Source organism: Diadema antillarum, unplaced genomic scaffold (genome assembly GCF_040938485.1).
Source record: "Diadema antillarum isolate AM-2024a unplaced genomic scaffold, OU_Dant_1.0 seq00000526_RagTag, whole genome shotgun sequence".
NCBI lineage: Eukaryota > Metazoa > Echinodermata > Echinoidea > Diadematoida > Diadematidae > Diadema > Diadema antillarum.
The window spans coordinates 825,513-850,948 of NW_027271478.1; the positions used below are offsets into that span (position 1 = coordinate 825,513).

Consider the following 25,436-nt stretch of genomic DNA (forward strand, 5'->3'; position numbering starts at 1 on the left):
AGTAATAGATTGAAGTACATTGTCGTATAAGTTGTGGTAATTCGTAGAAGTAGTTTTGTAATGATTATAATTTTAGTGTTATTATTGTTATTGATGATAATAATCTTTCTCATAATAACAAAGACAATGATGATAAAAATGATAATACCCTGTTATCATTATTATTATTATTATTATTATTATTATTATTATTATTATTATTATTATTATTATTGTTATTACTACTATTACTATCATCCTATTACTATAACTATTACTATTACTATTACTATTACTATTACTATTACTATTACTATTACTATTACTATTACTATAATTACAACATTATTATGGGAATAGTAATTGTGCTGCTTTTCAAAGTGCACAGGTCCCTTTCTGACATTCATGGCACTTTCATAGGAATAATCAACTACACAACTACAAGATATACAGGAACAGAAGAACAAGAGAGGCATGTGTGGTTAAAGGGTGATTTAATGTGTATCAGTTGTCACTTGAATTTGTCTATTGCGGAAATTTGATAAACAGTTGTGCTGAGTTTGTTCTACAGCAAACTAATGGAGGCTCAATTTTACTCCCCCCCCCCCCCCCCCCCCCCCCCAAGCTGCTGTTGAGTTTGCTTCCTTGTGTAACACTAATTTCAAAAGAGAGCATGCTAATGCATGATGGAAATGCAGTATGTTTGGAGAGGACATAATTTTCATCGTGTGTGCAGGTTTTTCATCTGGAAAAGAAGTCATAAAGTGTAAATATGTTATTGAAATTATTATTTCTTTTTTTAATCCCCAGGCCTTTACCCTAGTTGCCTTACTCAATGTGCTGCGTGTCGTTGTTGGACCAACACCATTTGTTATGCGCATGCTGGCTGAGGCGGTGGTGGCGCTAAAGAGACTCAGGGTAAGAGCGAAGAGATAAGGTGCTGTTGAGCACTCTCCTCAAGCAAACTGAACCGTACCGTACCTACGCCAGAGGAGCACTTGAACACTCCTAAAGTTTACCGTACTAAACCAAACCGATTGCACTATCTCCCGATGTATGTCAAAAGTGGTCCAAAAGTGTACCAAAACTTTGCATGTGGAGAATGCACGTAGCATGCACATTACATTCCTCATAATGCAAAGAGTTAAGTCTCTTTGTTTGGGACATCTACAAGTAGATTAAGCATGCATAGTCTCTCCTCTTCGCCTTATCCATAAAGTAAAGATCAAATTTCGAACAGGTAATTTCTCATTTAATCTTTCTATTATATATCAATAATGTTTTTATAATAGAAAATATAAAGTGTTTTATCATGGAGTTGAGTCAGCAGAATCACATAAGGACTCATATAGTCCCTAGCTAGGGTTTTTAGAGGAATATAAGTAGGCATGTCCAGACTGGCAAAAAATTGAGAAGTTTAAGATTGCGATCTTCAACCCGTTGAGGATGGTTTGATTTTGCTACAACATGCATTTCCCAGAGACACTTGCCCAAGTATACTCGGGACTCATCCTCAATGGGTTAAGATCTCGAAGGTTTGCCAGTGTGACAGCAAACTTCCCACAAAGCTTCACACGTACTTCTTGCGAAAGCTTCTCCCTCCAACTAGAGATATTTCTCCCTATGCCACCCCAGCCAAACTTCGTGATCTTTTACCAGTGTGACCGGACAGCAAAAGATCACAAGACTTTGTGATCTTAAACATCTCAATATTTTGCCAGTCTGACTGCGCCTCTTGTGTCTCTGAACCTCACTCTTTTAGGGAATCATCACCCTGGACAAGGTGGAGCCAAACCCAAAGCTGGAGGACACCAGTGAATACATGGCGGAGATGACCAACGGCACGTTTGGATGGGATGCGGTCACCTCAGAGAAGGACAGAGCGGACAAGAAGAAAGGAAACAATGCTGCTGACCACACAAAACAGAGGGAAAGGAGCAGTACAGACAACTATGAGAGAGGTACATTCTATTAAAGGACAAGTTCACCTTCATATACATAAGGATGGAGAGAATACAGCAATATTAGTAGAACACATCACTGAAAGTTTGAGGAAAATCGGACAATCTATTCACAAGTTATAACTTTTTGAAGTCTCTGCCCAATCAGTGCTGGATGAGAAGACTACTACAGTGTATGATGTCACATGCGTACAACGATATAAGGAAAATAAAAAGAGAATTTCACAAAACTTTACTTCTTAAATAAAGTGCACATTCCTTCGACTTGTTACTGACGTATGTTAAGGGTAATATTATTCCCCCTGCCTTCTGAAAGAGAGAAGTCGAGTGTTCTTTAGTTATGCAAGAAAAATGGAAATATGTTTAATTTCCTTTATTCTTTCTTTATATCGTTGTACACATGTGACATCACAAGCTATAGTACTCTTTTCATCCAGCCATGACTGAGCAGAAACTTCAAAAATTCATAACTTTTGAACAGATTGTCAGATTTTCCCCCAACTGTCGCTGATGTGTTCTACTAATATTGCTGCATTCACTCAACCCCCATGGCTATGAAGGTGAACTTGTCCTTTAAAGTAGTAGCTAGATATTTCAAATTGTATTTTGATATATTCTATACATACAGTTATGTATGATATTTACATACCGTTATGTACAATAATATGTTTCTAATATTTATCATATTTGTATATTATATGATATTTACAGATAGATATATAGACAGAAATATATATAGATTAATTGGTTGATATGATATAGCTTGCTGAGGGCATTAGGGCTGTTGGAAGATCAATTTAATGGAACAAGGATGTCTTCTAAAGGGACATTAGATCATGGAATGTACTAAAAGTGGAATTTTTTGCGGTGTTGAAATTTTCGCGTTTTTCGCGCAACCAGAAGCTGGCACGAAAATAGAAGCATGAGAAGATTCTTGCTTGACATATGTTCTAGCAGTTGATGTCTTGATTCCGCGGAACCGCAAAACTTTTCTTACGCGGCTGAACACGAAAAATTAGTCACACAAAAATATCCACCTTTACAGTAAACTCACATACCTTAGCATCAACTAAATGCAATTTAAATGGTACGTTAGTGTATTAATGAGGCAACAAAATGTTACTCCGTCTTCTCTGAAATGCCATTCACTTTTCAGTGGCAAATGAGGGCAATGACGAAAGGGCAGATGGTGTAACAAGTGACAGTCCTCTAACTACTCCATCAGAAGGTGCTAAGATGGCATTACTTCCAAGTGGGACCTCTTATGATTCAAGCAAATTCGCGCCCGCCCTCTTTGAGGTAGATTTCAAGCTGAAAAGGGTGAGTTTCTCAAAGCCTTGTTCATTTTCTTTCAAACTGTTAACCTGAAACCTGTTATGTCTGTATGTCTTTATGTGCCACGTTCGCACGCCCGACTCAGTTGATGGCGTGCCAACTTCGCATATTCCGCTCAAACTCACAAACCCACCCAAACCGATTGATAAATCATCAAATGCCACAGTACAATGAAAACGTTTCTCGCAAATCCATTCCTCTCATATATAGTGTGCATTTGTTTGTGGTGATTGACTATCAAACGGCGTTTCCGACTGGATTTGGGTGTAAATTCTAAGTTTCTGTCACTGTTTTGTCTGCAAAAGTCATACCTTTACAGTTATGTAGCTACTGGGCATTTGAAAGAAAAGTAGTGATAGATTTGTCGTACAATTCACGTCAATGTAAAGCATGGCATTACTTTTCGCTCACAACTTTGCTCAGTTTATAAAAGTTACGCAGATTTGAAAAACAGAATGCTTTCTCAAAGCATGATAACATTGCTGTCTCAGAATGATGTGGCACACAGGGGGTTTCCACCATGGCACATAAAGAGTCAATCCCAGTTGTTTGTAGAGTTAAAGGACAAGTTCACCTTCATAGACATGTGGGTTGAGTGAATGCAGCAATATCAGTAGAACACATCAATGAGAGTTTGAGGAAAATCAGACAATCCGTTCAAAAGTTATGAATTTTTGAAGCGGATATCTGCTCAGTCACGGCTGGATGAGAAGACTACTATAGCTTGTGATGTCACATGAGTACAACTATGTAAAGAAAGTATAAAGAAAATTCAAGATATTCTCACTTTTCTCACATAATAAAAGAACACTCGACTTGTCTCTTTCAGAAGTCAGGGGAAATAATATTACCCCTAACATAAGTCAGTAACATGTCCAAGAAATGTGCACTTTATTCAAAAAGTCAAGTTTTGTGAAATTCTCTTTTTATTTTCCTTATATTGTTGTACGCATGTGACATCATGCACTGTAGTAGTCTTCTCCTCCAGCAGTGATTGCACAGATACATGTACTTGAAAAAATTCATAACTTTTGAACGGATTGTCGGATTTTCCCCAAACTTTCACTGATGTGTTCTACTAATATTGTTGCCCTCACTCAATCCACATGTAAATGAAGGTGAACTTGTCCTTTAAATGAATGAGGAGGAATGTTAAACACACGTATGGGTCATTTGTTACATTCTCTTAATTAAATACACCTACACATTGTATCCTCGTGTCACTCGATTACATTCTATAAATGTATACCCCTGTATGTATGTTACATGACATTGTACTGTATATCGCAATTGCATGGCCAAATGAATTAATCATTATAATAATAATGATAATGATAACAGAAAAAATGTAATAATGATAATTACAATAATAATAATATCTAGTCAAGTCAATGAAATTTATTTCTCATCAAAGTTGCATGTGAATATGCTTTGTTCATGATTTTTTTTTTATTAAGATACATTAGTTGATTATCTTGCTCAGTGGAATTGGTGTTTTATGAATTTTTCTGTTATTTAGAATATCATTGTTGCAGAATATCTCATGTAAAATTGTAAAATTGTAAAATTAGAAATATTAAGTTCTTAAAACCTCAAGAGCTGTATGCAGGGAGAGTGATGTTTGCTTTTAGAGTTCTTGTGCTTAATATCTGTTACTGTTTTACTCTTACATGATTCTATTTATTATCAGCAGACTTGGTTATTGACTTACATGGGGCACGGCACAATTGACTTTAATCTCCTAACCTGCTGGTATTATAGTTTAGATGTCGCATTGAAATGAGAGACATTTAGTCATAACTCTGCTGGTGCTCGTAATTGGGCCGGGTCATGGCAGATTCTAGCTCTTATATAAGCAACATTCAAAGTTTAACTTGCAGCTGTTGATGTTACATTGAGAAACTAAAGATGCGTGTGCACATTTTGTGCCATACTTTACGAACCGCAACTCAGTATCAACTTTTATTTCAAAGAGAGGAAGGTTTCAACCTTCTTTAATGTGATGCTTAACCCAACGGTGAAGTTTCATAAATTTGACAAACTGACAATATTCTTGTATTCTTTTATCCGACCTTAAAGGGACTGTACAGTATTGGTTGTGGTGGAGATTCATATTTTGCACATTCCTAAGTGAGATAATGAGAAACCTCTAATGAAATATGAAAGAGCCTGTAATTTTAAGAAGGGTTCAACGTTTATTTGATGAAAATTGGTTTTCAAATGGCTGAGATATCCAAAAAAGTGATAATAATAAAAGGCGACATGCCACAACTTTATTAGGATCTCTTTGTTTCACCTTGTTTTTGGATATCTCAGCCATTTCAAAACTGATTTTCATCAAATAAACTTTTGATACCCCATGGAATTGCACGCTCTTTGACATCTCATAGAGTGGTTTCTGAATATCTTGCAAAACATTAAAAGCTAAATCCCCACCTCAACCAGAACTGTACACACCCTTTAAAAGTATCCGTAAGAACCGTGTGACCTCCATATTTATGGACATTTTCAAACAACTTTTCTTCCATTTGATAGGTGTATTTGAAGGTCCAATACTTTTGAGCTCTTTTATTTTTTTACTGCAAATTCTCATGCATAACACTTTGTGTACAAGCTCTGGTAATCTATTCTTTGTGCTGCAGGAGTGCCTGTTTATTAATTCTTGATGTGCAACCAGCTGTCATGTATGTTGGGAAATGCTGTATTATCTCACTTTTTGCCTTGCGGAGATTAAAAAAAAATAATTATGAATTAAATCATAACAAATTTTCAACACTGTTAAGCAAGATATACTCATGACATGAAATTTCTAATAATTGGAGTCAACAGTCTTTTTCATAGCATGGAATTTTAGCAAATGGCTATTGGTATTCAATGCATAGTGTAGTCAAGAATGTTTGTGTGCATTTAAACTTAGCTCATTTAAATCTTAGCTCTTGCAAATGTATTCAACAAGTGGAAAAATGAGCAAAGCAAATGGGATTCCATCAGAATTAGTTTTAAAATGGCAGAGTTATCAAAATAAAACAGGACAGGGATCAGTACCTTCAGGAAAGGTGGATCCTGATGAAATCCTATTTTTTTTTACTTATTTTTCCACTAATAAATTACATCCATTTCTGGTAAGCTTCCCTTTGTTTGTGTCTCTTACAAATTTAGCGAAATTAACCGGTTGAGGACCGTTTGATTTCGCTACAGCACATATGCCCATAGGTGCTTGCCTGAGTATACTCACGACTTGTCCTTAACAGGTTGAAATGCATGCGGATGTTCCTCATGTTACACCAGATTTTTGATGCCAGACAATTAAATTATTATTTTTTTGTTGGTTGGAGAGGCCCAAGGGTCATAGTGATTTTGATTGCTTTTTTCCAACCCGGCTCCTCTGGGAAGCTCAACAGGGAAAGCCTGACACTTTGTTTTCTTGTGTTTTGTTTGTTTATTTTGTTTCTCTGTTATCACTTGTATTGTTTTGCAAATGCCGAATAAATAATAATAATAATAATAATAAATGCACATTCACTTTATGCCATCAGGGAAAACTGACTGGAGTCTGCGGAATTGTTGGGAGCGGGAAGACCTCCCTCATCTCTGCCATCCTTGGCCAGATGCACGCACTAGAAGGCGAGTGTCGTGTTGGTGGGCGGTTTGCCTATGTCGCACAGGAGGCGTGGATCTTCAATGCCAGTGTCCGGGAGAACATCCTCTTCGGCCTGGAGATGGACGAGGAGTGTTACGCCTCTGTCATCTCGGTGTGCTGCCTCCAGCAAGACCTAAACGTCCTCAGTGACGGAGACAAGACAGAGGTTAGGGCCTGTCTCATTTCTCGCTCAGTATCTTCCGTTTTAGTTTATGGAGGTGATAATACGTAGCGAGCTTTAGATCTGCAAAGCAAACACGAAGACAATGCTAATTAGGCCAAAAATGGTGTTCTGCACATGTGTGAAACAGCTGTTTCCATTGTCCAACCCGGGAGGCTCTGTCATCTTAGTGTTCGCGTCACACATGTAAAGCTTGCTGACATATTCTGCTTCACTGAATGGATGATTTCAAATGAGAAACGATTTCCATGACAACACTCATACTTGAAACAGGTGTGTTAAGATATTGTACATTGTACAAACTACTAATTTGATAGCTTCTCTAAGTTTTGCCATGATTCCTCTCATTCATATTGTGCGCATCATATTCTTATCATTCATTATGATTTTACTCCTGCACGGAGAAATATGAGAGAAATGCATTTTCCTAACAAGTCTGATTTAGTCATAAAGATTAACATGTTGTTCTTTCCTTACATTATTAAAGCAAAATGAAGTATCAAACAAGACTGAGCAGAGCATGTGCATCTAAACCAGAAAATGGAATAAAATTTGCTATTTCAAAGATTTGTAAATCCAAAAATGAGAAAAATGTTTGTTATTCTGAGGGTTCCTTAATCTGTAAATAAGAAAAGATTTGTTGTTCTGAAGGTTCATTAATCAATAAATGAAACAAGGTTCATTTATCCGAAAGTGAAAAGAGGTACATGCTAACACACCTGTGGAATTATGAACTGTATTTCATTTTGTGATTAACGAACTATGGAATATTGAATACACCTTTCATTTTTGGAATAATGACTCTCCAAAATGATGCACTTTATCTCATTTTTTGGAATTACCAACTTCCAAAATATTGAACCGTCGAAATAACGACTAGTAACCCCTTTTTCCAATGTTTGGTCGATTCCAGATAGGTGAGAGGGGCATCAACCTCAGTGGAGGGCAGAAGCAGAGGATCAGCCTAGCGAGGGCGGTATACGCCAACCAGGACGTGTACCTTTTGGACAACCCGCTCAGCGCTGTGGATGCCCATGTCGGACAGCACATCTTCAAGGAATGTATCAGGGGTGTCCTCCGGGAGAAGACGGTTCTCTTTGTCACTCATCAGCTGCAGGCAAGAATTTACAAACCCAGGAGTAAAATTAACTGAAGTCACTAAACTTTAAAAGTTAGCTGAGAAAAAACATACAACTGTGCGAACAGATCAAAATTTTCATTGTTAGTCACTATCAGACTGTGGAATAAAATCAGATAAAGCGGAAGAAAGAGAACAAAAATAAACAAGAGAAAAAAAATACCGTCAGAGTTTTGATGGGTTAATATGGACTTCTCGTCAGGGTTTCAAATTTCAAATGACATTATTTTGTAAGATTTCTCAGGAACTAATTCATATTTCATGATGATATCATCGCAAGAATAATTAGAAAGAAACAAATTGCACATTCCCTTGAGCTCTGAGAGCTTCTGGTAAGAGTTCCCATAAACATAAGAGTTAAGGGAAATTTGATGAACACGCAGAAAGACAAAGTGCCACAAGTAGTACTGCTTTGTAAGAGCAAACCTTCAATGGACACATCACAACATTAATAAACAAAGTCAAACTCTTGCAGACCTGAACAAAGTTTGATAAACAGACTAGAAATATTCAGATCTACACAAACCGCCTCGAGTTGTCTAATGATAGTAGTTACTGTGCTGTTGTTTTGTTTTTTTTCAGTGAAAACTTGCATGAATTTTTACCTATTTTGTACTGCTGATTTACTATGCCTAATTTTTCTCTGCAGTTTAAACATCTGATATGTGTAAACCTCAAAACATTGCTTGTCAGTAGTTATATTCTGGTACATATATTTTTGTTTTTTCAATGGAACCTACCCTGGTAGTAATATACTTGCACATAACATTTTTCAGTGAAACCTTATTCGCATTTGTCCATTTCTTAATCCGCAATTTTTTATGCATGATTTGCAATGCCAAAATTCTCCCCGCAGTACCTCCAAGACTGTGACACCGTCGTCGTGATGGCTGGAGGCCGCATCGTCGAGAGAGGCGGGCATGAAGAGCTGATGGAGCTCTACGGGGAGTATGCTGGTCTCATTTCTGCCCACTACTTCCAGGATAAGGAGGAGGAGGAGGCAGAGGAGGAGGATGAGACCGCCAAAGAAGATGTTGCTAAGGGGTGAGTGAGGCCAACCATGGCAAGCGAGAACTGCCAGTATGCAAGTGACACACGGGTCCAGGTACATCGGTAGGAATTTTGTGTATAGGGTTATACTACGAAATTGTTGAATTCACAAGGTGCAGCCTAGTGGGTTTAGACTAGATCCCATAGTACCACGTGCACTCTATTCTTACTGACGCACGATAAGAGATGTGCATCATCTGTTTTATAGAACAGGGAACAAACTTGTGCCAATTTTTTTTTTCCAATCATATAGCAAATGTTATACTGGATGCATGGTTAGCCATCTCTTGCTAAGTGAGCAAACACTTCCTACAAGTGCACAATAGCTGTGATTGTAATGATTATTTCATATCAGATGTTGGGCAAGTAAAAATCAATGCACAGCTTTTGACCAATAAGATTTTAGGCATTTCTGGACCTGTACTATAACAATCGATGATGTTAGCATTACCTTTATGTCATTTTCTCTCTTTATATACAATATATACAAAAATATACAAAAATACAAAAATACAAAAATATACAATCACACCATGTGGTTCTCTCATAGATACTATTTCAAGTTCAAGTTCAAGTTCAGGTATTTGTCTATACAGATACGTAATGGTAGCAATATCAATTGCTGTGTCATGATGTTGATGCAGTATTGTAAACTTTGCATGTACAATGTAGATGGTAAAGCATGAAGGAAAATGGAATTACCACAGTCATCTTTGTTCATCTGTTGCAGGCAGCTTGGGAGACAGGCATCACTTGCTTCAAGTGCAGGAACTGATACAGACACCCAGAGTACCAGTTCACATCAAGAAGGTATCGTTCTGTTGTTGTTGTTGTTGTTGTTTTTCATCTTTGCTGTTTTTTACTTCCGCCAAGGGGCGGGGGTTATGTTTTCGTTACCGTTGGTTTGTTAGTTAGTTCGTTAGTTAGTTCGTTTGTTTGTCCTTGCGCAAAATAACTAAAAAAGTAGTTTATAACGGATTGGGATGAAACTTGCAGGAAAGGTTGAAAATGCCACAAGTACCAAACGATTATTACTTTTGGTAGTGATCCGATAATTTTGGGGGAATTTATGAAGGATTTTTGATATTTTAGCAGGTAGGGTCAATGAACTTGCGAGTTCAGGCTGCGCGCATTTGAGGTTTTGCATGCGCGCACTAAAGTGTGTGCTCTAGTTTCTGTTAGGGCGAGGCGCGCTGTGCAGCTGAGGGTTTATGACGTAACAAAGGCTTGTATATTGGGATTCGGGCGACTCTGCACACAATGCAGTACGTATGGGTGGAAATAATAGAAGAACAATATCAGTGGTGGAAATGAGCTGCATGCTTGGCAGAGGTCTACGCTCTCAGAGTGCTTTTCTAGTTTTCTGTGTTTTTCTTTTTTTTTCCAGTACATCCATACCTCACCTTTCTTGACTTGCAGGTCACTGTTTTCTTTGTTTAAATTATTTCACTCTTTGTCGCTTTCTTCTCCTTGCCCTATCTATGTTTATCTTCTCTCAAAGTCCTCATTAATTGTTATCTTTTTCTCTTTTCCTTCTCACCATTCCTCTTCCTTTTTGTAATCTCTTGTTTTTTCCTCATTCTGCTTTCTCTTCTACTCTTTATTCTTTATCTATCCATATTCACCTCTCTCTTTTCTTTTTCTCCTTTTCCTTTCCTTTTCTTCTTTTTCTCCTCTCCTTTCTCCCCTTCCCTCTTCTCCTTTTCTGCTGCTCCTGTTCATCTCCCTTCTTTGTCTCCCCATCTCTTTCTTCTGTCCTTCTCTCTTCATCTTCTCCTCTTCATCCTCCTCTGTCTCTTCCTCACAAACTTTTTGCTCCATCCCTCACTCCTCTCCTTTTCCTCCCCTCCTCCTCGTCCCTCTTTGTTGTTTTATGTATCTGTCCTCGTTTCAATATCTCTCTCATATTCTCATTCTTGTATTTCTTTGTCTCCCCTTTTTACATTATTTCCTATTTATGCTACATTTCTTTGTCCTCTTCTTGAGATAAATCTCTTTACCTGTGTGCAATCTTTTTCATTTATCCTTTGTTTGCATTGCTGACCATATTAAATTATAAAAGTGAAGTCAGAGATAAGTACAGCACTTGCTGTAATGGTTCAGTAGCAGTTGGCCATTTCACTGATATCTAAAGGTCCAGTTTACCTTTGGGAGCCGTGATTCAAAAAATGTTCAAGATATTACTTTTGATGCATATGTGTAGGTCTGTAGTATCACAAAACATCCTACCATATAAAATTTTTGCAATAAAGCCTAACTGTAGACGATTTAGTCAGAAAACATTTTTATTATTACTATTGTTCACATTTTGTCTATTTAACAACATTTAACATTGATTATACAGATTCAAAGTTTTACAGTGGTTGTTTCTATCCCTAACTCACATTTTAGAATTATTTTAAAGCACTAATGCCTGGTTTTTGTTTCATCTGCAAATGGTAAATTATGCCTTTAAGTATAGTATAAGAAAAATTACCCTAAAGATCAAGTAACTACCAATTCAGTTTGCCTGTATCATGCAAGTGCATTGAAATACAAAAAAAAAAATACTTAAAGTCCAGTTTGCATGCATTTGTTATAAGTGCTACATGCCAGGAAAATCTCCAGTGATTATCATTTGTAACATTTTGTTCCTCAGACTCCTGTATCAAGGTGGAAGACAGTAATAAAATTGCTCTGTTAGTAGATGTTGCAATTGATAAATACCTAATAATGTTATCTTCCATACTATTTGTGGTTTGTGTTTGTTAGATGGTCAGCTGACTACCCTTGAAGAGCGGACCGGGGGTGCCCTCTCTCTGCAGACCTACCACGGCTACATCCAGGCCATGGGAGGCTACTTCTTTGCCTTCTGCCTCCTGCTGTCATTCATTGTTCTGGTGGGTATCCTCACATTCAACACCTGGTGGCTTGGGTACTGGATTGAGACCAGTGGCAACAGAAATGTAAGTAACATGCTTTTGTGGATTTGCCTGATGTTTGCTCCCACCCTTTAAGTCTGGAGGGGGGGGAGAATATTTTGCAGAAATTATCATTTTGTCATGCTTAAACTGGAAACTCTGAATTCCACCACATATGTCACATTTGGAGAAAGATTAGAGATGGACTGGTTTATTCAATAACTCTGCACACGTCAAAAAGACATTTTCAGACTTTTACCTATCTGAGACAGAAACAGGAACTTTGATCTTTTTAAAGGTGTTGCCAATTTGAGAATCATTTAACCCGTTGAGGGCGGTTTGGTTTGCTACAACACGCATGTCCCATAGACACATGCCCGATTATACTCGGGACCTCGTCAGGACTTGTCCTCGACTGGTTGATATAAAATTAGAAAATAAGAGGCTTTTCAAACTTCTGCAGTCACAGAAACAATATATACATGAACAGCAAGGGAGTAGAGATGAAAGTTAATTTTATACTTTAACTTAGAAATGCTGAATAGAAAAAAACACTGAATAGGAAACATTTTGGAGAAAACATATATCTCACAGTAAATACAGAATGTGGTCTTAAAAATTTGATAGGTCAATCTTTCCCCAATCCAGTTCATCCATCCCTTGAAAAAGAAAAGGAAAGCTACAAAATATGCCTTGTAATGATATTTCAATCAATGTTACTTGTTTTATAGAATGTTTATTTAGTTTGTGGCATTCTGTGCCCTGTATCTTCACCCATGTTAGGAAACCGTCGTCATCGTGGAGGGAGATGAGGTGCGAACGGAAGAACCAACCCTGCTCAACGACCCCGACCTGGGATTCTACATGATGATCTACGGTCTGTCATTGGTCGTCGTCTTCATCGTGGCAGCCATCAAGAGTCTAGTGTACATGAAGGTATCAATTTAATTACACCAATGGTGGAATGGTCATTCCTTCGTAGAATTCTGTATACACAAAATATTTAGCGAGTCTAATTTTTTCGTGAATCGGGACTTCCCGACAATTTTGCGAGTGGTTAGATTTGTGATTGTGAAGTACAGTTCTGAAAGGAGAAATGTATGCATGCATATCACGTTCCTGTCGGGATCAGTATTGATATTTTCATGTGTATTTTAATTCGCAAATATGCACCGAATTTGCGAAATTCACAAAAATTTAAACCTCATGAAATATTCCTCGTGTACAGTATAATGTGAATTATAACACGGAGCATACTGAATATCAAGTTATTCACAAAATAAACAGTACTTGTTTGTATCTTAAAGTTAGTGTTAGAATCTATATTCAAATAATCATACATTCTAGTATATGAATTGAATGAAATCAAGTGAATTACAGTAAAGTTAAAAAAAGTACCCCTTAGCTAAGGGAGACATGTTCATCTATTTTTGCAGTAAAAACACTTAGCAATGAAATGCGTGACACAGAGTGCCGACCCTGTAAAACCTTGCACAGTCATTGTCCTTATTAGAGATAAAAGAATATTGAAATTATATTGGATACGATGTACGTTGTTGTTGTGATTGTGTATTTTTGAGTGGGGCATCTGTCATGTAGCAGAAATGCCGTTCTTGCTCAGTGGTATTGTACCCTTCCCCTTTCCATCCCAGTGTTATGTGACACAGTCGTCTCTCGTCACTTTCGTGGAAGTTCTCTTTCACCATTTCCATCTTTATCTTCCGCATTTCAGCTGACCCTGAAGTCTTCCAACACACTCCATAACAACATGTACCACAAGGTGATGAGGAGCCCCATGAGTTTCTTTGACACCACACCCACCGGTAGAATCCTCAACAGATTTTCCAAAGACATGGATGAGTGTGAGTGATCCTTGTGGCTCCCCCCCCCCCCCCCCCCCAATCTAAAATTTAACCTCACTTTGTCCGCAGAGGAGTGCCATTTATCAATTGACAATCTTCCTTCATTTTTCTCTTTTTTTTTTATTGACACTCAAATCAATCATAGCTGTTTGTGACAGGATTCAAGTCAAATCTAAAATAACTCATGCGTCATATTTACTTTTATTGGTGCCATCTATCCGTCATGTCCGAAAATGGTATACACCTGCGTAAGATCACCATTTAAATCAGATGAAGTCTTGCTGTAGCATTTCCTGCTCTGACGTGATAGGTTAAGTCTGGAACAGCAGTTTTGTTTAAGGTTTTTTTTAATTTTTTTTAATTAAGGTTCACCTCAAATGAAATATATATGGATATGATGTAGATTAAAGTGATTTGCAATAAGGTGTCTTGTAAAGATTACCAGTATTTAAGCCATTTTCTCTAGGATCATTTGTTGTGTGTCCTAACATCAGTAAACTTCATGAAGGCACATGGGCTTATTGATTTCTACCATCAGTGGATGTCTTACTCCCAGTCAACGTCGACATCGCCCTCATGAATGGCTTTATCATCATAGCTTCCTTCATCAGCATCACAGCGATCTTCTACTACTTCGCCATCGTCATCATCCCCTTGATCATCATCGCCTACGTCATCTTTATCTTCTATCGCCGCGGCGTCAACGACATGAAGCAGCTGGAGAACGTCACACGGTCGCCGTGGTTCTCGCACATCGGTTCAACCGCCATGGGGCTGTCCACCATCCACGCTTATGGCAAGACGGAAGAAGTTATTGCCAAGTGAGTACAGCCTTCCGAGGACATTCCACTCAATATTTCAGAAATGATCCTGCCTTTGCACCTGCAGTTTAGCCATGCATTCTGCCATTGTTTTGTGCAACATCGTGATGGACATGATTTCTGATATGATTTTGACCTAAAATATGCGTTTAATTGGCATTTATTCAAATTCATGAAATTCTTCCGTCAAGATGTTTTCCTGCCCGAGTATGTACGCCCTTGATTTTTTATCATGGCTACTACTAAAAACACTGATCAATTCAGTGTTTATTTATGTCAATGTAGGGCAATTTGTTAGTCAGTTGCAATAATTGGCATTCATTGTCAATATAACGTTGATGAGAATGATAAGGATGTTAACGTGCCTCAAACAGTATGGCTTTAGTGGCAACTCAACGCCCTTATCATTCTCAGCCGACGATACAATGTTTCCATGAAGAAGCAGCAGGTGGGAGTGTACTCATGCTGGTTTATGGGATTTGCAACAGATAACTGGTCATATCATCGATTTAATCAAGCTAAATTGGCAGATGAATGACCCAACTTTGCTAGCTAAGACTGATAACCATTACTTCTTAAAACATTCAAGTAATTTGTGTTAAGTGCTGGTTACATAAACTTGTGTCCCTATGTATGATATGGCTATCTATCAGAGTGTTGGACGTCTGACACCAAAAAAAAAAAAAGAAGGGAAAAAACGAACTAAAAAAAACGACCCTAAAAATACCCCCAATCCTGTGTTGTTGTTTTTTTGCTATCGATATCAAGTATCTTGTTGATTGCGATCGTGATCGCAAAAACCCAGAAGTGTTTCGGACAGAATCTGCTGCACGCTGCGCTATGTTGTACGTACATGTAGCTAGCTCGCTGCATCTGTGTGTGTGTACGAAACGGCTCTGTACGAGGGAGAGATCTAGTACCTCGCTCGATCAGTACGTCGTCTGCTTCCAACATGGACGCATACTCTATCAAGATTTATGATATGCAAGTTCGATTTAGGCAAGGTTCACTGTACTAGTTTTTTGTTTTTTCGGGGGGGACGGTCGCCAACAAAAAGGGGGGTTACTCGAGCGGGGGGGGGGGGGGGGGGGGGGGGGAGAGATTGGGGGGGGATTTTTTTTTTTTTTTTTTATCCCTACCTACATGTGTACCTACCCTATTTTTTAGTGACCCTTTACTTCAATGCAGCATTTCTTTTCTTTTTTGGCCTAAGCATGGGATCATGTTTTTATAACAGGACATCTTTTTTATGCTGTCAATGATACTATTCTTATCAAAGTAATGATGTCATTGGTATGTACCTGTCACCATGCAGGTTTATTGACCTCCTGGATGTAAACGCCTACCCAATGATGCTGTTCACCATGGCAATAAGATGGGCGGGGGCCAGGATGGAGCTCATTGTCCTGGCTGTCATCACCATCACCAACCTCTTTGTGGTCTTCATGCATGGGAAGGTGGCCCCCGCCCTAGCTGGTCTGGCTGTGTCTTACGCCATGCAGGTCAGACAGTGCACATTTCATACCTCCATCACATGCTCCCCTTTAATGTCCAGTTTACCTTTGGGAGCAGTGATTTAGAAAATGTCCAAGATATCACATTTGATGCATATGTTAAGATCAGTTTTATCACAAAACATCCTACCATATAAATTTTTCGCAATAAAACCTAGAATGTATCAAAGGAGATATTAGTATTTTTCTCAATAAACCATAACTGTAGACAGTTTAGCCTGGAAACGTTTTCATTGTAACTTTCGTTCACATTTTGTATCGATTATACGGATTCAAATGTTTACAATGGTTATTTCTATCCCTAACTCACATTTTAACTATTTTATTTAAAGTACTGTACTAATGCTGGGTTTCTGTTTTATCTTCAAATAGTAAATCATGCCTTTAACCCGTTGAAGACGGACTGATATTGCATGAACACGCATTTCCCATTAACACCTGCCCGAGTATACTCGGGACTCATCCTCAACAGGTTGAAGCTTTCAAGAACAGTTGTAATCTTCTGTTAAGAATCTGGGAAAACAAAACAAGAACATAGAACATTCTGTTTACTACTGGAGAAGCATTCCATAGCACTCAATGTGTATGTTTATCTGTGTGTGTGTGTGTGTGTGTGTGTGTGTGTGCATACAAAGTATGTATGTGGGTTTTGTTATGTTTTCGGGTTTTTTTGCTTGTTGTCACTGAACAACATAATATTGGTTTGGAAACAGCTAAATCAGATGTTCTGTTCAACTTGGGACTTCTATAAAACCCTTTGGTGACTTTGTCAAGTGCTGTACAATGACAATGTGCTTTTGTTACATGAATCTTATCTGTTGGTTGATATAAAGAAGGGATGTGCATAACATAAAGATCGCAGCAAACCATTTCTGAAGTGTTGCAGTTTAGAATGAGGGGGAAATTATTATATGAATGTCACATTTATAAGTAGTGTGCTTGTAGTGTTTGTAGACAAGGTGCAGTGTTCTCCATTCTCTGTAGTTACGTAAAATATCTTATGTGATTTATATGTAGTTGAACTTACTGTTTGATCATAAGCTTACACTCCTTCAGTTTAAAATGACTTTACATTGTATCCATATTCCAAGTATGTACTTATTTACAGGGTATATTTTGTTATGACAACTTTCTCAGAGAAAACGAGAACAAAGATTGGGTTAACAATGATGTCAGTCAGGTTTGCTGTACATTCACCGTTGTGTACTTTGAGTGCAGATTGGCACGGAAGACCCATAGCATTGTACACACCGTCCAAAGTCCCTGGCACAGAAAGGGTTAAATCCATGTTCTTTCCTTCTTCTTCCTGACACAGTGTACGGGGCTGTTCCTTTTCACCATGAGTATGATGGCCGACGCAGAAGCAAGATTCTTCTCGGCCGAAAGGATACTGCAGTACAACAACGTGAGTGTGTAGACTGCATAAAAATGTACATCCACGGCCAAGTCTTACTCATATGGGCCATAGTAACTTTTCAAGGTCCCCATATATTAGACCCTTGTGTCTGTTATTACCTGATACATGCAAACTCATCATTGCAACTCAATTTTGCAGAATTTCACCTGGTAGAATAAGAATAGCAAACAGTGTGACGCCTTTCGGGTGTTTTTCACTGCTTTTTTAACGCAATATGTATTTGATTTTTTTTCACATACTTCTCCAACTTTCGACTCTAGAAACTTGTGTCTGAGGCTCCAGAGGAGATCCCCGAGAAAGAGCCAGAAAAGAGCTGGCCCGCCCATGGAGCCATCGAGTTTAAGAACTACAAGATGCGTTACCGTGACAACCTGCCCCTGGTGCTGAAAGGCATCAACTGCAACATCCAGGCCGGAGAGAAGATCGGGATAGTCGGGCGGACAGGATCAGGTATTAACGAGATTGAAGAGGAGTTGATAATGCAAACTGTAAAATACACAACACTTTGCTTCACAAGATTTCTGGTGTGCTCTATTATATTTCTGGTAAAGGCATGCTGTGTTGAAATAGGACTGATTGTTATGTTGCATGTGAAATTTTTATGTGCTACAAAATTGTATATTTGTATGATTGTTTAGTTGGCATGCATATCTTTCACATTTCGTCATAGAAAGTATTTTAAATTTCCTGTAGAGAAATGTATGATGTATGCATGTTCGGATGAGACTTTTACCTCCACCTGCACTTACCAGCTTTACATTTTTCTCTGGATTTTCTTGTTTCATCTTTTTGTCACTTCAAATTATCTGCTCACCTTGAGGTATTAGTATCATGAATGTAGTATAATGAAGAGAGCAAAATGTTATGATAGAGTGTTTCATTGTTTCTATGTATTCTTCTATCCACAATATGTGCCACACCATTGGATTGTTCTCCTTTCTGCCATGGTTTTCATCTAAGTGAGATGTGAATGAACTGAAGTGAATGAGAATACTGCAAGCTCTCCCTGTCTCTTTGTCTTTCTTCCTCTTTCTCATCTCTTCCTGAATCTCCCTCTCTTTCTCTCTCAATCTGTCGTCCAGTGTCTGTCTGTCTGTCTGTCTGTCTGTCTGTCTGTCTGTCTATCTATGTACAATTTGTATGTATCAGTCTGTCTATTTATCCATCTATCTATATATCTATCTATCTATCTGTCTATTTATTTATTTATTTATTTATCTATCTATCTATCTGTCTACCCATCAATCTTTGTTCATATCAACTATCTATAATATCTATGATATCCATATTTCTAATTGTGTATGTATAAATCCGTCTATCAGTTCATTTTGCTGTCTAGACATCCATCTTTCTATCCATCTGTCTATCTTTTCATCTAACTATCCATCCATTTATTCATCTCTCTAATTATCTAATTGTCAGGTGATCTGGTGATCTACAATGTACCTCTGTCTAGAAGTATCCTCTATCCATGTGTTTTTGAAATCTTTCTATGTGCTTGTTCATCTATCCATCTAAAAAATCTTTATGTCTGTTTTTTATCTGATTATTTTCTATCTATCTATCTATCTATCTATCTATCTATCTATCTATCTACCTATCTATCTCTTTTGGTATGTATTGTTATATATCTATATATCTCTATCTCTCTCTCCCTCTGTCCAGGGAAATCCTCACTGAGTGTGGCACTCCTGCGTCTGGTCGAAGCCAACCAGGGGCAGATCATTGTTGATGGCGTCAACATCGCCGACATCGGTCTGTCAGACCTTCGATCCCGGCTCTTCATCATACCTCAGGATCCCGTCCTGTTCATCGGCAGCGTCAGGTGAGCGCCGTTGAGGGATGTGGGATTAATCGGGACAAATTCTAAGTCAGGAATGATTTGTTTAAAATTAATTCTATTAATTTCTTGTCAAGCATGACGAGTCTTCTTTAGTCATGCTACTCTTGAAGAGTCTTTAAAGGGATGGTACAGTATTGGTGGAGAATAGAATTGGGCTTTTAACTTTCTGCGAGATACCGAGAAAACACTTATGATATAGCACAGAGCATACCATTTTAAGAGGAATTCAAAGTTTATTTGATGAAAATCGGTTTGGAATAACTGAAACATCCAAAAACAAAGTAAAACAAAGCGATCGTAATAAAGTGTGGGTCCCACACTGTATTAGAATCGCTCTTTTTTGGATATCTCAGCCATTTCAAAACCAATTTTCATCAAATAAACGTTGAATTCCTTATAGAATTACATGCTCTTTCATATTTTCATAAGAGGTTTCTCATTATCTCACCAAAAAATGTTAGAAACTTGAAAATTAGGTCTCAACCAAAACTATACGATCCCTTTAAAGCATACTTGGCAGCATCTTGCATAAATGGGACAAACATTGTGCAAGACTTTTGTGAATCTGTTCTAGAAACTTTGAATGCTATGCGATACCCTGGCTATCTACACAAACACACCATGTGATCCATACTTTGGTTCAAAAGAGGAAACACCTAGGACAGCCATTTCTCTTGTCATGGGTACCATGTTATTCTTTTAATATCGAATCACATTTACTTTGATATTTTATGGGATAGGTTAAGTTAATCAAGAATCAGGCAGACAGTGTACAGTAGATGAAGTAAAGAGAGTGCAGTGAGTGTATAATCTGATAATGTGTCAGCTGCACACACTTGTAAATTCTTAGAGGCTTTGGATTCTCACTTTTTCCGGTATATTCACTTACAAATAACTCCTAACAGTGAAAGTTCTCTACATGATCATATTTAACAAGATTATTTTTAATCATTAGTCTCACAGATTGGTATTTATGTAACGTGCATTTCTGTTTTGTAGCTGCGTCTGGATTTCATTTGATTCCTCTTGTATTATTTATGTTTGTTTGGGTTTCTTCAAGCTATTATCAACTCATCAAGTCTCTGAACTTTCTGTCTGGTTTGATGCCGTATCAATTAATTCATTAATTTATTAAAACTTTTACCACTTACTGTCAGTGTTCCACAAAGAAGAGTCTTAACAACATCTCCCCCAAAAAGTTTTCTTTCATTTGAAGTTTGTGTTGTTCTTTTTTTCTTTTCTTTTTTGAGAATTTTCAAAATCTATCACAAGGTGTTAAATTAATTGGCGTCTCATTGTATTTAGAAGATTAATGGTCCTGTCTGGCTTACAAATAGGTAAATTGTATTATTTTTGTTGACTCAATAAATTCTTGAGATTTCTGCTTTTATTACCCCATTGTAGGATACACAGTAAAAGATAGTTACTGATTTTAATGTGAGAACAAGATGATGATTTTTTGCGGCAGAATAATCCAAGAAATTCGTGGATTAGATTGCTGTGAAGTGGTATCATTCATGTTTTTCTTTTAATTTCATTATTGCAGATACAATGTGGATCCCTTCAATGAACACACAGATGACAAACTGTGGGAGGCACTAGAAAAGGCTTACATGAAAAAGAAGGTGAGGTGATTTTATCAGCTTTTCTTACGCTCACATCCAGGAGTGTCAACCTTGTAAACAGCATTGCAGCAATTGTAAGGGCTGAAAAGGCATATCTAAAGTGCAACAACAGGTATCCTTACCTTTCCTGCAATAGACATGTGTAGGCATGCATATTGGAAAGGAGCATATTTTCCATTAAAACTGCAGCATTTTGGCAAAAAAGAAATACTGCTAAAAGTAAAAGTCATCATCTTTGCATGAATAGGTACTCAATTATGATGTTGTCATAGTAGGTTAAAGACATGACTAGTTAATTTGTCTTTTTCTTTCAGTTATGTCACACACAAAACATCAGCGTGCACATCGCAAAGAGAGAACAATCTAGCCATCACTCTATCAGCAGTGTCAGTTTTGGGGTTTTTTTTCACTTTTCCATACATTTTCTACAACCTTGTGGAGCAATCTGGCATGATTGACCCTTAATTTTTGTTTCTGGATCAGTTACACAGACTGTACATTGTATAGACCGATTCAAGTGACTGTTCATGGAAGTGCGCCCTCTTAAGGCGACGCCATAACTGGGGGCCAACCAGGCCGGGTCGGCAAGCGCCGTGCGTGCGTGGCAAAGGTGCCAGCGGCAGCCAGTGCTTTTACCACCCGGCGCCAGCCGGCCAGCTACCTATCTCTGGCGCTGGCAGCGATCGACGCATCTGGATTTGTGACAACTATAGAGTCTACTTTTTTTTTTTGTTAGCTAATTAATAAAATTAAACAACTTATACCGACTATGAGCGAATGGGTAGATGGCATATACGGCTGTAGCCCAGAGTTGAACTTCAAGGTAAATATCGGTACCATCCGTGAGTGTTTGTAGACTCTATTTCTTTTGCGATGACCTGGGTACTCGCGTGTAAGCCCCTCATAGATCTATTCACATTTGTGTAAGAGGATAAAAACACCTGGGGAGAACTATGGCTAGTCGCAGACAGACGTCTAGATAGTAAGCCTATACTGTTGAGCAGTTAACTGATATAATTAAATACAAATAATGAATCAGAATCTTGAGCTAGATAGTAGATATGGCGCTATCAAAGCAACTAATAATATCAGTGTTAGGCTTTTCTGGGACCAGCGGGGTAGAGTCTGTCTAACGTTTTTTAGATCTTGTCTAGAATTCTAGCCAACAGTCCAGACTAGATCTAGACCCGTCTAGACCTATTGACTTCTAGATCCAAGCTACATCCTATATCATTTTCGGTTGTCACTAAATAAACTTCCGGCAAGTCTAACTAAGTAAACCAAACTGAAGGCAAATCTAGGCGTTTCTAAGCCGTATAAACTTAAGAAGTTAATTTACGTCGCCTGATGTCAACAACCAAAAATTCTACTGTTCAAGGTCTAAGTAACCTTGCATTTAACATCGCGCTAACGCCTAAAATTATAGTCTACAAAAGTGATTTTCAAATCAAACTTTCTTAATATGAATTATGCTTATGAAACGGATGTTTGCCACCATTCATAGCAGTTTAAGATCTATAAGTATCACTTTATCAAAAATTAAATCAAATTCAGAGTTCCAGGCCCAAATTGAATATGGTCAATTTAATGCTGAACGTTTAGTGAAGAAGTTAAAAATTACAATATAAGATTTTTTTTTACACATCTTGAAACATTCATTTGGCTGTAGTGTAGGCTTTGAAATGTTTGTCATATAGTATAATAGTAGCCAGGAAGTGTATTCTAACTTTTGTAAGTATTGCACCAAGCGTTAAAAAAGAATAATAATAATTAATGAATTATCAAAATCTTAATCTGAACTTTTCTTCTAAAATGAACAACTTTATTTTACGAATATGAATATGCAGTGATTTACCCTATATTAAATAGAGAATCTATTAGGCATAGGCCAAAGTTTGTTTCGAAAATCTGTGCATTTTTTATACCGCTGTGTTTCACGTGTGTATATTCATCATGCGTCAGTGGTGTCTGAATTTCACACACTGACGTGCAGCTTCCATTTCCGGTTTTTCGCCTGTTATTTGTGCACCCAAACAACTGCACAATATGTGGGGTTTTTTTCTGATCCTTTGAAGCTTTCATTTTAGATCGATATGTCTGAATTACTCAATTTGTCCAAAAGAAAGGCATTAAATGCCGCTGAATGACTTTTCCACAGTGAGTAAAACAATCACAATTTTAGCGCGGCGGTCGCCGACCCAGCGGCCGCCACCGGCGCATGCGGCCGCGCCCGGCTAACTATGCGCGATGGGTACGCTAGCCTGCTTAGCTGCAAGTGCAACTCGCTGGGTAGCTAGCTCGCTGGGAGCCCCCGTTGGCCCCCAGTTATGGCGGCCGTTATAGCGCCGCTAGCGGCGTTAGGTGAATAGGTCATCGAAATTGAAACGGTCTATAATGTACTGGCCAATTACATAGACGACTTTCCTTCCTTGGTGGCAAGTGGGCAGGCATGTAAGTAATGCGTGACATGAATACCTGGCATAATTATGCTGTGATTTCACCTTCAAATAGATTTTCTGACCATTCTTCTCTGTAGATCAGTTCACTGGACCATGGGCTGGACTCTCAAGTGGCTGAGGGAGGAGATAACTTTTCATTGGGAGAGAGACAACTCTTGTGTATGGCGAGAGCTCTTCTTAGGAATAGCAAGGTAGTGACCCTATTCACACCCAAAACATGAACATGCAAAAAAGAGAGAACTATCAATATCCAACACCCAATAAGCCATGTGATTTCTACACGTATTTCACTATTCCATACATTCCTTCAGTGTTCTATTCTTGTGTAGTAACATCCAGTAGGTCAGAAGCAATGGCACTGTTAGTTCACATTCACTTTTAAAGGAATTCTGCAGTGTAAATCTATGTCTACTTGTATTAATTCATAATACCCTGGTCATCATTTATATGGCCAAATGAAAATCTAAATATATGTCATGTTTTATAATGATATTTCTACTGCTTTTCTTCAGATTCTTCTTTTTGCAAAGATGCACTTTCTTCTGACTCATTTATTGAGCTCTTCTGTTTTTAAAATGTCACTGTATTCGTAATTTGGTCTTTCAAGATTTTATTTCTGGACGAGGCGACTGCAGCTATCGATACGGAGACCGATAGCCTCATCCAGCAGACAATCCGATCAGCCTTCAGCGATTGCACGACGCTCACTATCGCCCACCGACTCAACACGGTCTTGGATTCAGACAAGATCCTCGTGATGGATGATGGGAAGGTATTATAGCCATTTCAGAAGCTAACATGGGGAAAATTTGGAAAAAAACTGATCATTGTTTCCGATTGTTTGAATGAAATGCTGCAAAGAATTCTGCTGCGTCCCCATGAGTTTCATGGCGACAATAAATTTGTTTTCAATTAACGGCCTAAAGAGAGGTTAGTCTCAGTGGAAGTAGCTTATACTTCATTTTTCTCTAGAACTATACGTAGCTCATAGGCACATGTATAGCGCTTAGTGTGTCATTGTGTGTTGATAATGTGTGTGTGGTGCTGGTGCGGTTTGTACACGGCATAATGCGTCTATTTGTACCAGTGATATGGCAAATCGATTGTACTACACCGTTAAAACATCAGCCCAAGCTCTCACACAGTTTCGCACCTCACAGGTTCTTCAAAATTGATATTTACATAAATGCTTAACCCATTGCGGATGGTTTGATTTTGCTACAACAGGCATTTCCCATAGACACCTGCCTGAGTATATTCGGGACTCGTCCTCAACGGGTTAAGGCTTTCTGTGGGGAAACTATGGAAATACATTGTAGATCAAGTTAATCTTGAAAATTCTTACCTGTTGTTAATCCCCAATGCCTACTGTTTTTCAGTATGTGAGTTGATTAAGCGGAATACCTGATTAATTAACCCTATTTTAACTGGGTTATTTGAGACCAAGTTTTTACTGGGGGGGGGGGGGGTCAATTTGACCCCCCCCCCCCCAGATCTCGGCCGCCGATCGCATGATCGCTGCAAAATTTTGCCTGAACATAGAACCAGATGTCAACTACAAGATTACATGGTCATACAATTAAAAAAATGTTGACTTTATATTTTTTTGATAACTTAATTATGCAAATTTATGCATGAAATCATATTTTCACTTACATGTATAACTCCATCAAAAAGAATGAAGGATTGCTAAATTTTTGTGTCAGAGTTC

The 25,436-nt window shown here is 38.1% G+C and overlaps 1 protein-coding gene across 1 annotated transcript in view; it reads left to right on the forward strand.

Annotated features, from left to right (window-relative positions):
* The window catches only part of LOC139734444 (ATP-binding cassette sub-family C member 5-like), a 75,129-nt gene that overhangs the window by 48,844 nt on the left and 849 nt on the right, over positions 1-25,436 (forward strand). The window contains exons 8-25 of the mRNA XM_071645229.1: positions 790-897; positions 1,742-1,940; positions 3,127-3,260; positions 6,812-7,081; positions 8,010-8,213; positions 9,091-9,278; positions 10,015-10,094; positions 12,036-12,233; positions 12,993-13,120; positions 13,917-14,046; positions 14,585-14,867; positions 16,183-16,369; positions 17,697-17,786; positions 18,059-18,248; positions 19,464-19,623; positions 21,188-21,266; positions 23,803-23,916; positions 24,333-24,497. Of these exons, the coding sequence (XP_071501330.1) occupies positions 790-897; positions 1,742-1,940; positions 3,127-3,260; positions 6,812-7,081; positions 8,010-8,213; positions 9,091-9,278; positions 10,015-10,094; positions 12,036-12,233; positions 12,993-13,120; positions 13,917-14,046; positions 14,585-14,867; positions 16,183-16,369; positions 17,697-17,786; positions 18,059-18,248; positions 19,464-19,623; positions 21,188-21,266; positions 23,803-23,916; positions 24,333-24,497 (2,907 nt within the window). The remainder of the gene's footprint in view (positions 1-789; positions 898-1,741; positions 1,941-3,126; positions 3,261-6,811; positions 7,082-8,009; positions 8,214-9,090; positions 9,279-10,014; positions 10,095-12,035; positions 12,234-12,992; positions 13,121-13,916; positions 14,047-14,584; positions 14,868-16,182; positions 16,370-17,696; positions 17,787-18,058; positions 18,249-19,463; positions 19,624-21,187; positions 21,267-23,802; positions 23,917-24,332; positions 24,498-25,436) is intronic.